This window comes from Canis aureus, chromosome X (assembly GCF_053574225.1).
Source record: "Canis aureus isolate CA01 chromosome X, VMU_Caureus_v.1.0, whole genome shotgun sequence".
Classification (NCBI taxonomy): Eukaryota; Metazoa; Chordata; class Mammalia; order Carnivora; family Canidae; genus Canis; species Canis aureus.
The window spans coordinates 104229925-104242846 of record NC_135649.1 but is presented as its reverse complement, the minus strand read 5'-3'; the positions used below and the strand labels follow the sequence as shown (position 1 = coordinate 104242846).

The 12922-nt window shown below is 38.2% G+C and overlaps 1 protein-coding gene across 2 annotated transcripts in view; it reads left to right on the top strand.

Annotated features, from left to right (window-relative positions):
- The window catches only part of POLA1 (DNA polymerase alpha 1, catalytic subunit), a 310973-nt gene that overhangs the window by 27024 nt on the left and 271027 nt on the right, over positions 1-12922 (top strand). For both annotated transcript variants that reach the window (XR_013375181.1, XM_077890067.1), the window contains exons 13-18: positions 233-307; positions 1367-1505; positions 2251-2405; positions 7560-7644; positions 10771-10832; positions 12413-12502. Coding sequence is in view for 1 of the 2 variants with exons in the window: in XM_077890067.1 (XP_077746193.1) it covers positions 233-307; positions 1367-1505; positions 2251-2405; positions 7560-7644; positions 10771-10832; positions 12413-12502 (606 nt within the window). In the remaining variant the exon portion in view is untranslated. The remainder of the gene's footprint in view (positions 1-232; positions 308-1366; positions 1506-2250; positions 2406-7559; positions 7645-10770; positions 10833-12412; positions 12503-12922) is intronic.

Below are 12922 nucleotides of genomic sequence, written 5' to 3'. Positions count from 1 at the left end.
ATTTCCAAGTTCTCTAGTGTCCAAGAGAAGTCTTTTTAGCATTTTGTCACTGGGTGTTTAGGCCCAATGGAAAGGGGGAAAGGGTGCCCTTTTGGCTTTATTTACCTTTGTGTTCCATGAGGTTACTGGGTTCCTCAGTGTCGAATACAGGGATGTGTGCTGTGTATATGCTTGTCATTTTAATTTGTAAAAAGCATTTTTCTTAATTATTTTTAAATATCTACTTACCCAGCCAGTGGAAAAGAATTATGCTTTTGAGATACCTGATGTTCCAGAAAAATCTGAGTACTTGGAAGTTAGATACTCGGTAAGTCAAAGAAAGTTACTGGGTTTTGGTTGAGAATGACATTTCTCTATATTTGAAATTTCAATTAGTATCAGGAGGACTCCTCAAGCCCCACAGTTCATTGGGGTGGACTTATAGTAATGAGTAATTAAAATGGATACAATTAATTTGAATATATAGATCATTAGTTTTACTGCCTTTCTCGGCTTTCAGGTATGCATCTTTAAAGATTTTACTTATTTATTTGAGAGGAGGGAGAGTGAGAGAGCATGAGTAGGGGGGAGAGGGAGAAAGACTCCCTGCTGAGTGGGGAGCCTGACGCAGGGCTCAATCCCAGGGCTCTGGGATCATGACCTGAACCAAAGGCAGATGCTTAACCGACTGAGCCACCCAGGCACCCCTTAAGTATGCATCTTTAAATAAGTGAGTTGAAACCACACAACTGCTTGTCAAATGGAATGAATGCCATGTGGTGGAGTTGAACATCATTAGTCTGTTGAAGTGTCCCTTCTGAGCAGCAGAAAAGTGAGAGAGGAACGTCAGCGGCACTGTAGTGCTGCTCTTGCTTCTCTGATAGGCAAGGTCATTGCTGTGGGACATTAATTAACTGGGCCTTAACCTCTTTTTACCTCTGTTATAGAGTTTTGATCTCATGATGTTGGAAAAGGGAAACTTCTAAGAAATGTTTCTGACAGTGGTGATGAAAAGTACCATAGAACCATTTTAAATGAGTTCCACTCTCTTGCTTTTATTCTTCCAATGGAGTGGTACTTACTTGGCTATTTATCAGTAAGGCATGTACAGCTCTGGACAGAAATCCTCTTTTGGGGGAGCTTCTTGGCCTATTTTTCTTCTAATGAGTGCCATCAAGATGCATTATTTTGTCATTGTGAATTGTTTTTGTGTCCTGTGAATTGTTTTGGATTTCATGTATTGCAAATTACATTTCATATATATCAAAGGGGTTTCTTCTGGAGGTTCATAAAGAGGCTTTTGTTTATTTCAAATATAGACTTGGGAAAATGTAAAGTAATAGTTTTAAACAAAAAAGGGTTTTTTTTTCTTCTTTGCCTTTTTCAGGCTGAAATGCCACAGCTTCCTCAGGATTTGAAAGGAGAAACTTTTTCTCATGTGTTTGGGACCAACACATCCAGCCTAGAAATGTTCTTGATGAACAGAAAGATCAAGGGACCTTGTTGGCTCGAGGTGAAAAATCCACGTAAGGAAAAATTTACATTTGGAAAGCCAGGTTGCTGATAGAGGAGATTTTTAGAAGTTAAGGAATTGGTCTTTGTGTTTCAGTGCCTCTCCTTCCTTTTTTATGTTGTTTTTCACAAGATGTTCCTTAAGTGAGTATTGGGAATGTGTTTGGATCCACTTTATTGCTGTGGTGCCTGGCAGTTGAGTGGGAGAGGTGTTAGCCCAGGTGGTCGTTTGCATGCATCTCTCTTTGTGCTGTTGTTGGCATGTACTTCTGACCTGGCCGATGAAGCCCACCTGCTATACGTAGTGGACTGCTGACTCTGAAGGAGGGAAAGCATCACTGCCTGATGTGGCTAGTGCTCGTTTGGTTTCTTACCTCATGTTTTCCAGTATTTGCATTTGTGATACTCTGTTTTGGCTTCATGAATCTCTCAAAAATGTTTTGTGAAAAAAAAATGTTTTGTGATTCCTCTAGGGTGGGGTTTTATTTTTTTTTAAAAAACTTCTTTGGGTCCTGGATTCTTAAGAAAATCAGATGAAAGCTGTGGACCTTTTTCTCAGGAAGATGAACATACTGTACATACACACGACTTTGCATACAACCCAATAATCGGACTTATTTTTAGTTAGATGTTGTAATAAGACATTCTTATTGGAATATGGGGTTGAAGACTTTCTCAGTTAATCACAGATATCTTAATTATAGTAGTTTTCCTTTTTCAACAAATGGCTATTGATCTGTTTTATCTGTTCTCTTTCAGAGCTCTTGAATCAGCCAGTCAGTTGGTGTAAAGTTGAGGCAATGGCCTTGAAACCAGACCTGGTGAATGTAATTAAAGATATTGGTCCTCCTCCACTCGTGGTCATGTCTTTCAGCATGAAGACAATGCAGAATGCAAAGACACATCAACATGAGGTAAAGAAATTTGTACCTATGCTTTTTAAAATTGTTTTGAAGATTTTAAAAAAGATTTTATTTATTTATTCATGAGAGACACAGAGAGAGAGAGGCAGAGACACAGGCAGAGGGAGAAGCAGGCTCCATGCAGGGAGCCCGACATGGGACTCGATCCTGGGTCTCCAGGATCACACCCTGGGCCGATGGCAGGTGCCAAACCACTGAGCCACCCAGGGATCCCAGAAAATTTTTGAAGATTTTTATTTATTTATTCATGAAAGACACAGAGGCAGAGACATAGACAGAGGGAGAAGCAGGCTCCCCATGGGGAGTCCAGTGGTGGGACTCCATCCCAGGACTCTGGGATCATGACCTGAGCCAAAGGCAGATGCTCAGCTACTAAGCCACCCTGGTACCCCTGTACCTATGCTTTAATGCAATGCTTTCTTGAACTTGTACAACTATTCTACAAGGGGATATTATTCTTTCTGGAGGAGAAAGAATACTAATGCACTCCCAAACTCCATTTTGGAGATAGAATTGAATTTGTTGGGTGTTGGAGTTTTCATTAAAGACTTAAATTTCTGGACTTATTTTTATTTTTTGTTATTTGAATTTTTTATTTTAGAAAACTTTAAGTGGACTTGGAATAATATAATAAACTTCCATAATCCTTTTACTCATTCAGTAGTAAGCAAGATTTTGTCACACTTGTTTTCCTTCCACTTTGTTTTCCCTGCTGGAAGTATTCTAAAAGCTAAGGTCAGATATTGTGTAATTTACCATTGTATACTTTGGTATGCATCTCTCAAAACATATACTCTTTCTTGTAGAATACCATTATTGCACTTAATAACTATACCAGTGATACCTTGATCCAGTCTAAAAATAAAATACTCAGTCCATATTCATATGATTCTTTTTATCAAAAATGTCTTTTGGGATTATTTTTGACATCCATTAGTTTCAGGTGTACCACATAGTGATTTGATGTTCTTATGCACTATAAAATAATCACCATGATAGGCCTAGTAACCATCTGTATTACCACATAGTTATTACAACATTACTGACTCAAAAATGTTTTCTACCAGTTGGTTTCCTTGAATCAGGATTCATGTAAGATTCACAGATGTTTAATTTTTTATATCTCTTGAATCTCTTTTAAATGGGAGCAGCTTCCTCCCACTCTCTTTTTCTGTTGACATTGACTTATTTAAGAATCACTGTTTATTGTCTTATAGAATGTCCCATTTTCTGTTTGCTTCCTCGTGTCATTGGACTTCTTCCTGTGTACCGGGGTTGGCACGGTATGGCCTATGGGCAAATCTAGCCTCACCATCTGTTTTTGTAAATAAAGTTTAATTGAAAGACATCCTGCCTATTAGTTCACAGCTGCAGTTGCTGTAGTTACTAGCCATGACAGTGGCCATGTGACCTGAAAACCTAAAATACTTAGTACTTGGCTCTTTACAGAACCAGTTTGCTCACCCCTGCTACTAGTTAGCACTAAATAATTTATTAGATTCAGTTTTGACTTTTTGGGTTAGTGTGCTCTATAGGTGTATGATATATTTCATACTGCATAATATATCAGCAGGCATATAATGTCTGGTGAAACCACTGTTAGTGGGGCTGTGATTGATTAGTGGGTTCAAGTTTTCATCTGAAAGAGAAGTATTTAACCTTGTCACTACTAATGTTTTGGGCTGAATTATTCATTGTTGTGAGGGCTGTCCTGGGCATTGTGGGATGTTTAGCAGTAACTGTGGCCTCTCCCCGATGCCAGTTAGCACCCCTCCCCCCTACTTGTAATAACCAAAAATACCTCCACACATCTCCAACTGTCCTCTGGGGGTGGGTAGCAAAATTGTTCCCATTTAAGAACCATTGATCTAATGGCTCCCCCCTTCATTTTTTTTACCTGAATGAGTTATTTCATTAGAAGTTGTAAAACAGTGTTTTAATTCTGTCATCCTTTCCACGTTTATTAAACATGTTAAATATTAGAATGTTTAGGGACACCTGGGTGGCTCAATGGTTGAGCATCTGCCTTTGGCTCAGGTCATGATTCCGGAATCCTGGGATCGAGTCTTGCATCAGGCTCCCCATGGGGAGCCTGCTTCTCCCTCTGCCTATGTCTCTGCCTCTCTCTCTCTCTCTCTCTCTGATGAATAAATAAAATCTTTACAAAAATATTAGAATGTTTATTAAATTTTTCTGTAACATTAACTTTTCCTCATTAATCAGCACTATTTGGTTATGCTGCAGTAGTTTGTACAGGAAAGATGAGGTCATTGTGTACTTTCTTTTTCATTGCCAATTTTCTGAGTAGGAAGTTGGGGCCCTACATTACATGCAATATTGACCAGTGATTTGTTAAATAAAAAAAAGTACCTGTCTTCTAGCCTTCAGGCTTTGCAGTACCATTTAACAAGAAAGAAAGTAGGGCTTCAGAGAAATTGCTGATTCAGGGCAGAAAGTGTCCAAGATGAGCCCGAAGTATCTAGTTCTACTAGAAAGCCAGGACAATATTAAAATCTACTGAAGATGTGTCACAAGAGCTCAGGAGTCAACTTGAAGAGTTTTCCAATGGCCAAAGATGGATATAGATGAGCATGGATATAGATGGCTGCAGCAGATTGAGACAGATGAGTTCACCCTGATACCATAAGCACAAGTGACCCTGCAGTGGTCATCTGGGAAAGTGGCTGGGGAACCAACTCACTGGTTTGGAAACTGGTCAATGAAGGGATTGAGTCTAGCATTTCTCTTGACCTTTTTGAACTCATATTGTACCTCAGGTAATCAAATAATCAATAAAGGGAAGTGTCTCTTCATAGAAGGTTTCCATCCAAGAAATGATGAAGCAGAATTTGAATATTATGACTTTGCAATCCCCCGTGAAATAATAGATGTAGCCAGTGATCACCAGTGGCTGCTAGTATCACTAAAAGAGAGCTAACCAGACATGATGTGCCTGTGCTGTCTGATAGAAGCAATCAGTGGCAACTCTAACATATTTGTCCCAAAAAACTGAATATGATTTTGATCAGGCCTTCAGATCTAAATATGAATTCACCAGCAGTGTAGAAATAGAGGAACATGTTAGATGGTATTATTGGGATACAAGCAGCAGAATTGATACCATGTGGTATTTTTTTTTTTAAATCTTTTAATCTTTTTTTTTTTTAATTTTTATTTATTTATGATAGTTACAGAGAGAGAGAGAGGCAGAGACACAGGCAGAGGGAGAAGCAGGCTCCATGCGCCGGGAGCCCGATGTGGGATTCGATCCCGGGTCTCCAGGATCGCGCCCTGGGCCAAAGGCAGGCGCCAAACCGCTGCGCCACCCAGGGATCCCACCATGTGGTATTTTATGAGACAAATGACCCAGTTTCTTCAACAGATGAATTGCAGGAAAATAATAGGTGGGGAGGGGTTGTGCCTATAGTTTTACATATCAACTAATCGCAGAGTATGGGCTTACTTGGTAAATAAAATTGAGATTGTTGGGAAAACATGAAAATTTGAATCTTACCTGGATATTTAGTGATTTTAAGGAATTACTGTTAATCATATTAGCTATGATTGTGTTATATTTTAACAACTTGTTATCTTTTGAAGTAGTGGTTCTCAGTGGGGTGAGATTTTTGCCCTTTAAGGGGCATTTGGCCAGGTCTGGAGACGTTTTTGGTTGTCACAATTTGGGGGTGGAAGGTGGTGCTGTTGGCAGCCAGGGATACTGCTAAACATCCCACAGTGAACAGAATAGCCACCATAACAAAGAATTATTTGGTCAAAAATGTCCATAGTGCTGAGGTTGAGAAACTTTGTTTTAGAGATACATGCTGAAATATTTGTGGATAAAGTGATGGGTCTGGGTTTTGCTTCAAAATCATCTGGATAGGGATCCCTGGGTGGCGCAGCGGTTTGGCGCCTGCCTTTGGCCCAGGGCGCGATCCTGGAGACCCGGGATCGAATCCCACGTCGGGCTCCCGGTGCATGGAGCCTGCTTCTCCCTCTGCCTGTGTCTCTGCCTCTCTCTCTCTCTCTCTCTCTGTGACTATCATAAATAAATTTAAAAAAATTAAAAAAAAATCATCTGGATAGAGGCAAGAATAGGGATATTGAAGAGTTGATAATTGAAGTTGGGTGATAGGTGTATGAGAGTTGATTGTGCTGTTTTTCTCTCTTAGTAAATGTTGAATGAATGAATGAATGAATGGGAGAGAGATTCTGCAGCCCTGTGTAAATTAGATGGCTTCCTAAGGGTTTAACTTACTTGGTTAGTAAAGTTGTTGACGCAGCAAATGTTTCTAAACCATGTGCTACTGTGATGGAATACTTGTGACTCATAAAAACAGAGGAGGAGACAGATACCATCCCAATAGCAGAAATAGATGTAAAAGTTACAGAAGGATACACGTACTCTGGATAGCATCTACTAAAGGAAGCTGCCCTAGCCTGGGAGGCCAGGAAGATATCACTGGTTAGGGAAGGTTCTTGGGATGCTCTGAGGATCAGCCCCTGTGGGAGAGTGAAGTGCATGCTCTACTGACTGAGGCAGCCAGGTACCCTAGAAAGTACAAATTTTAAAAAGAAAATAATACCCACAACCCCTCTTCCCCAGCTATGTCCATGGTTGGCATCCTCCAGATTATTGGTCACACATATCTATAGCTTGTTTTTTAAAGAATGAGTCTTTGGGGCACCTGGGTGCCTCAGTGGTTGAGCATCTGCCTTTGGCTCAGATCATGATACTGGTGTCCTGCATCAGGCTCCCTGCGGGGAGTCTGCTTCTCCCTCTGCCTATGTCTCTGCCTCTCTCTCTCTCTCTGTGTCTCATGAATAAATAAATAAAATCTTTGGAAAAAAATAATGAAGTCTTTAAACATCACTTACCTGTTTTCTTTTGAGATCCCTGGCTGGGAGTCAGGAGCCCTGGCTTCTAGTTCCAGGTTGGACATTAATGGTTCTAAGTTTCTCTTCCCTCCTCTCCCCTTCTAGTTTCTCTATCTTTTGTTTGTTTAAATACTTTTCATAATAAAAAGTTACAATATTCATATGGATTAAAATATTTATCTTTTAATATTCTTGGTGGTTTTGATGAAAATGCAGAATGCATAGTAGGCATCCAGTAAGTGATCTTTTCCCCTCTTTTATTTGCAGATTATTGCTGTGGCAGCTTTGGTCCATCACAGCTTTGCATTAGATAAAGCGGCCCCACAGCCTCCCTTCCAGTCACACTTCTGTGGTATGTACATTTTTTAGCTGGTCTTCTAATGGCTTGATTTCAAGACTAGTTAGTACGTATTATTAAAGGAGTTTTATTTTTGTCAGCTGTGGACACTGAGTTATATTGGATTGGTGGTGCCTATTCAGCTGGTTTTGTTCAAGGAGCAGATTTGGGAAGCAATTTGACATCTCTTTTCCGTTCCAATGGTTATGTTATTGGGGTACTCTACTTTTTTTTCCCTGGGTCAAAATTATGTTATCACTATTTCCTTTCATGATGTCATTCTAAAGCCCAGAATAGAAGCCTGATCAAAGTTTTCTGTATGGTGAGGCAATATGCCAGGGCATAAATGAATGTCTCCCTATTTGGGAGGAGTTACAGCATATCAAATTAGAATTGGGTTTGCTATGCATAAAATTCAGTTGGTGAAAATATCACACAGAAATCTGCAATGCCATGAATAGTCTTCAAGGAGGATTCTGACCTATTCCATGTTGAGACTATGGCCAATTAAATAACCATTTTTTTTTGTAAACAAAGGAAGGCGGTAACACTATTGATATGTTTCCTGAAATCTTTTCCAGCCTAGACCAGCAGTTACCTGGGACAGCATCTCCTGTCTTATTTTGTGGATATTAGGAAAGTGGGATTAGAAAAACAAGCATAGAAGGGAATATTGTGTACTGTTGTGAAGTTTCACTCTTTAAGTGAGGTAGAATAATACATAGAACAAAAAATGGTGAGAGTATTCTGGAAAATACGCAGAAGAGAGCAACCAGGAGCTCACTCAACATGTATTTATTCACTTGGTTTGTGTATATCATGATGTAAACAGCTGTTTTGAGTGGCATGGAACTTAAAGTATAGTGAAGGAAGCTTTGGTCATTTTATTCTTCTAACTTGAAGAAGGTTGGAGTTCCTTCATTGTGTACTGGTGAAGGGTTTGGTGATGTGGGGACTCCCTGTGGGCAAGACTGTTAAACTTCCTTCATTCTGACTTGGACAGAAGATGTTTCATGAAAGTAGTTTTAAACAATTAGAGGGACTTAGGGTTCTATGCATGGCTACTTTTTAAATCTAATCTGTTAAAATTTTTAAAAATTGTGTAAATGACATGTAACATTTTAATTTCAGGTGTGCAACATAACAATTTGATAATTGTATGTATTTTGAAATGATCACCACAATAAATCTAGTTCACATCTATCATCATAGAAAATTGTTTTTCTTGTGATGAGAACTTGTCAGATTTACTCTCTTGGCAAATTTCAAACATGCAATATAGTATTGTTAACTATAGTCATGCTGTACGTTACATCTCTGTGACTTATTTTATAACTGAAATTTGTAGCTTTTGACCCTCTTCACCCAGTCCCCCCTCTACCCCACATCCCACCCCACCTTTGGCAACCATCAGTCAGTTATCTGTATCTGTGACCTCACTTTGTTTTTTTTTTTTTTTTTTTTTTTTTTTTTTTCTCACTTTGTTTTTTAAGATTGCGCATATAAGTGAGATCATATAGTATTACTTTATATGTCTGACTTTCTTCATTTAGCATGATGCCTTTCATAGTCTATCCATGTTGCAAATGGCAAGATTTTTCTTATTTTTTATGGCTGAATAATGTGCCACTGTATAAATATACTACTTTTCTTTATCCGTTCATCCATTGATGGGCACTTAGGTTGCTTCCATTTCCTAGCTCTTGTAAATAATGTTGCAATGAACATGGGCGTACAGATATCTTTTTGAGTTAGTGATTGCATTTTCTTCAGACAAATACCCAGAAGTGGAATACCTAGATCATAATGGCAGTTCTGTTTTTCATTTTTTGAGGAACCTCCATACTGTTTTCCACAGCTGCTGCACCAGTTTACATTCCCACTAACAGTATACAAGGGATTCCTTTACATCCTAGCCAATACTTATTTGTTGTTGTTTTTTAAATAGGCTCCATGCCCAAGGTGGGGCTAGGACTCATGACCCTGACATCAAATCAAGTGTCACATGCTCTACTGACTGAGCCAGCCGGGCACCCCTCTTGTCTTTTTGATAATAGCAATTCTGACAGGTGTGAGGTGATATCCCAGTGTGGTTTTGATTGCCCTTGATGTGATGTTGACCACTTTTTCATGTACATGTTGGCCATCTGTAGGTCTTTGAAAAGAATGTTTAGAGCCTTTGCCCATTTTCTTAAAGTAGGCTCCATGCCCAGTGTGGGGCTTGAACTCAAGACCCTGAGATCAAGAGTCATTTGCTCTACTGACTGAGCCAGCCAGGTATCCCAGCCTTTGCCCATTTTTTAATTGGATTGTTTGATTTATTGCTCTTGAGTTATAGGAGTTCTTTGTATATTATGGATATTAACCTCTTATCAGATACATGGTTTGCAAACATTTTCTCTTGTTAGGTTGCCTTTTCTTTTTTCTTTGATGGTTTCATTTGCTGTGCAAGAGCTTTTTATTTTGATCTAGTCCCACTTGCTGATTTTTGCTTTTGATGTAATCCAAAAAAAAAAAAACATTGCCAAGACCAGTGTCAGGGAGCGTGCCTGTTTTCTTCTAAGAGTTTTACGGTTTCAAGTCCTTGTATTCGAGTCTTTAATGGATGTTCATTTAGTTTTTGTGTATGGTGTAAGATTGTGGTCGAGTTTCCTTCTTTGGCATGTGACTGTCTAGTTTTCATATTACCATTTAGTAAAGAGACTTTTTTTCCCATTGTATATTCATATCTCCTTTGTCATAATTGACCATATATGCATCCATTAATTTCTGGGCTCTCTGTTCTGTTCCATTGATCTAGATGTTTATTTTTATGGCAGTATCATACTGTTTTGATTACTGTAGCTTTGTGGTATAGTTTGAAATCAGGGAGCATAATGCTTCCCGCTTTTTTGTTCTTTCCCAAGATTGCTTTGGCTATTTGGGATCTTTTTGGTTCTATAATGAATTTTAGGATTGTTTGTTCTGGCTTTTCTTTTGAGGTCTAACAACATGACCAATGGAAATACTTGAATCTTTTAACTCTTTAGAGATTAGGGGATATTTGTTTATATTTAAGACGGTTTCCATTTGGAAACATGCAGCATATATGTACTTGAAATTGGACAGAGGTGGTGATGGAATCTTTTTTTTTTCTTACAGTTGTATCTAAACCAAAGGACTGTATTTTCCCATATACTTTCAAAGACTACATTAAGGAAAAGGTAAATAACTCATTATTTATTTATTTTTTAAATATGAAGCATCTATTTGGAAAGAGAAAAGGAGGATGGTGTGGATTAGTAGAATTAGGCTATTTTATGTATTAATTTATTAGATCTAGTCTTGCTTAGATTAAACTATGGCATTAATCCATTCAAAATGTATTAGAAATGTAAAAGTAGAAACATTATTTAACAATGTTTAAATATTTTGCCACCTGAAAATAATGTGATTCTATACCCTGTTAGTAGGTAGATAGGCTCAAATCCTCCTTCAGATAGCTTTAGTGGAAGCCTTTCCAAAATGCATGATCATGTGTTTACTGTTTTGGTGAAGTGTTGGGTACCCCCAACCCCAGCTGAAATAAAGCCAAGTGAAGTTGGGAACACTGTGGATATTAAAGGGGACACATATTGGGAAAGGTTGATACGGGCTGGCCAGCATTGAACAGTGATCTCTCAACTCTCAGTATACTCCATGAAGTTTTCATGGGTCCTTAATAAAATTGAGGGTGGGGAAAAAAAAAGTAGTGTAATGTAGTGAGTTTGTCACAAAGGTATGTGTATTCAGTGTAAAGAATTTTTTTTTGGAGAGTATGTTATTTTTTGGTGAAATGCTTGTGATCATAAGTTTGTGGGTTAGTTTTATTTAGTTTTATTTTTTTAATATCCTCACTTGACATTTTAGCAACCTTGTCAGGTTCCACTTATTTTAAGTTGGCTTGAGAAGTCCAGTAGTCTGGGGGTACTGTTGGATCAGGCTATTATTTGTGAAGTGCTCTGAATCACCTATCCAAGTAAAATGACTTAGGAAAATTTGTTTAGAGTCAAACAAATTATCAACTTTGTAGCCAAGTTAGTTGCAGAAAACTCATAGCTACCAACTTCCATTTTAAGAGAATCTTAATAAGAGTAGATCTTTAAAAAAAAAGAGTAGATCTTTTGAATATCTGATTTATTTTCAGTGATCCAAGTAGAAAGAAGCCTTTTGTGTGAAGATAGGTTTTATTTATACTTAAGACAGTTATAATTCTTAAATGTGTGTTTACTTTCACTCTGGTTTCTTATTTATAAGTTCTTAAATCATTCTTGGAGATTAGTTTATACAAACCTTGGGATTTCTTTATGTTGTAAATACATAAACAGCAAAGTCTACCAGGGATTATATAGGAAAGTAAGTAACATTTTTATAGGCACTCTGATTCAAATGCTTGTGCATTTGTGTCCAGATGCACAAGCGTGTCCCTGTCGGGGGATATATCTGTACTTCATAATGCTTAGCATTTAAAGTTTTGCTTTATTTACACACTTATTACTAGAATGAGCTCCTCATAGACTTTTGGCAGTTACATTGTGAAACCTAGAATAAGCAATTTCATTGCTTCCTTTAGTTTTGTCATATGCAGGGCTTGATTCCAGGACCCTGGGATCATGACCTGAGCCAAAGGGAGATGCTTAACTGACTGAGCCACTCAGGTGCCCCTGGATGGATTCTTTTAATTCCAAGAAATCTAACCCTGCTTGAACAAGGAGCTAAGTGTAATACTTTAAGAGTAAGTGACTGGTATATTTTTATCTAACAGAATGTGAAGGTTGAGATTGCTGCAACAGAAAGAACATTACTAGGTTTTTTCCTCGCCAAAGTTCACAAAATTGATCCTGATATCATTGTGGTGAGTAGATATCTCATCATGCCATTGGGGAACCTTTCATTCCTTATTAGTTCTTTTCAGTACTTGTTGAGTAGCAGAGAATCTTTTTAATCTAGGTAAAATTGGTATATAACATTTTTAAGTTTCAGGTGTATAGTAGTATAATTTGACATCTGTATACACTCCAAAGTGATGACCACCAAGAGACTAGTTGCCATCCATCACCATAAAGTTGGTCCTCTTCACTTTTTTGCCCACCTCCCAAGCCCCTTCCGCTCTAGTAATTAGCAGTCTCTTCTGTGTATCAGTAAGTTTGTTTTTGTATAGTTTTGTTTGTTCATTTGTTTTTAGATTCCACATTTGAGTGAAATCATACAGTATTTGTCTTTCTCCACTGACTTACTTCACTTAGCTTAATGCCCTCAGGGTCCGTTCATGTTG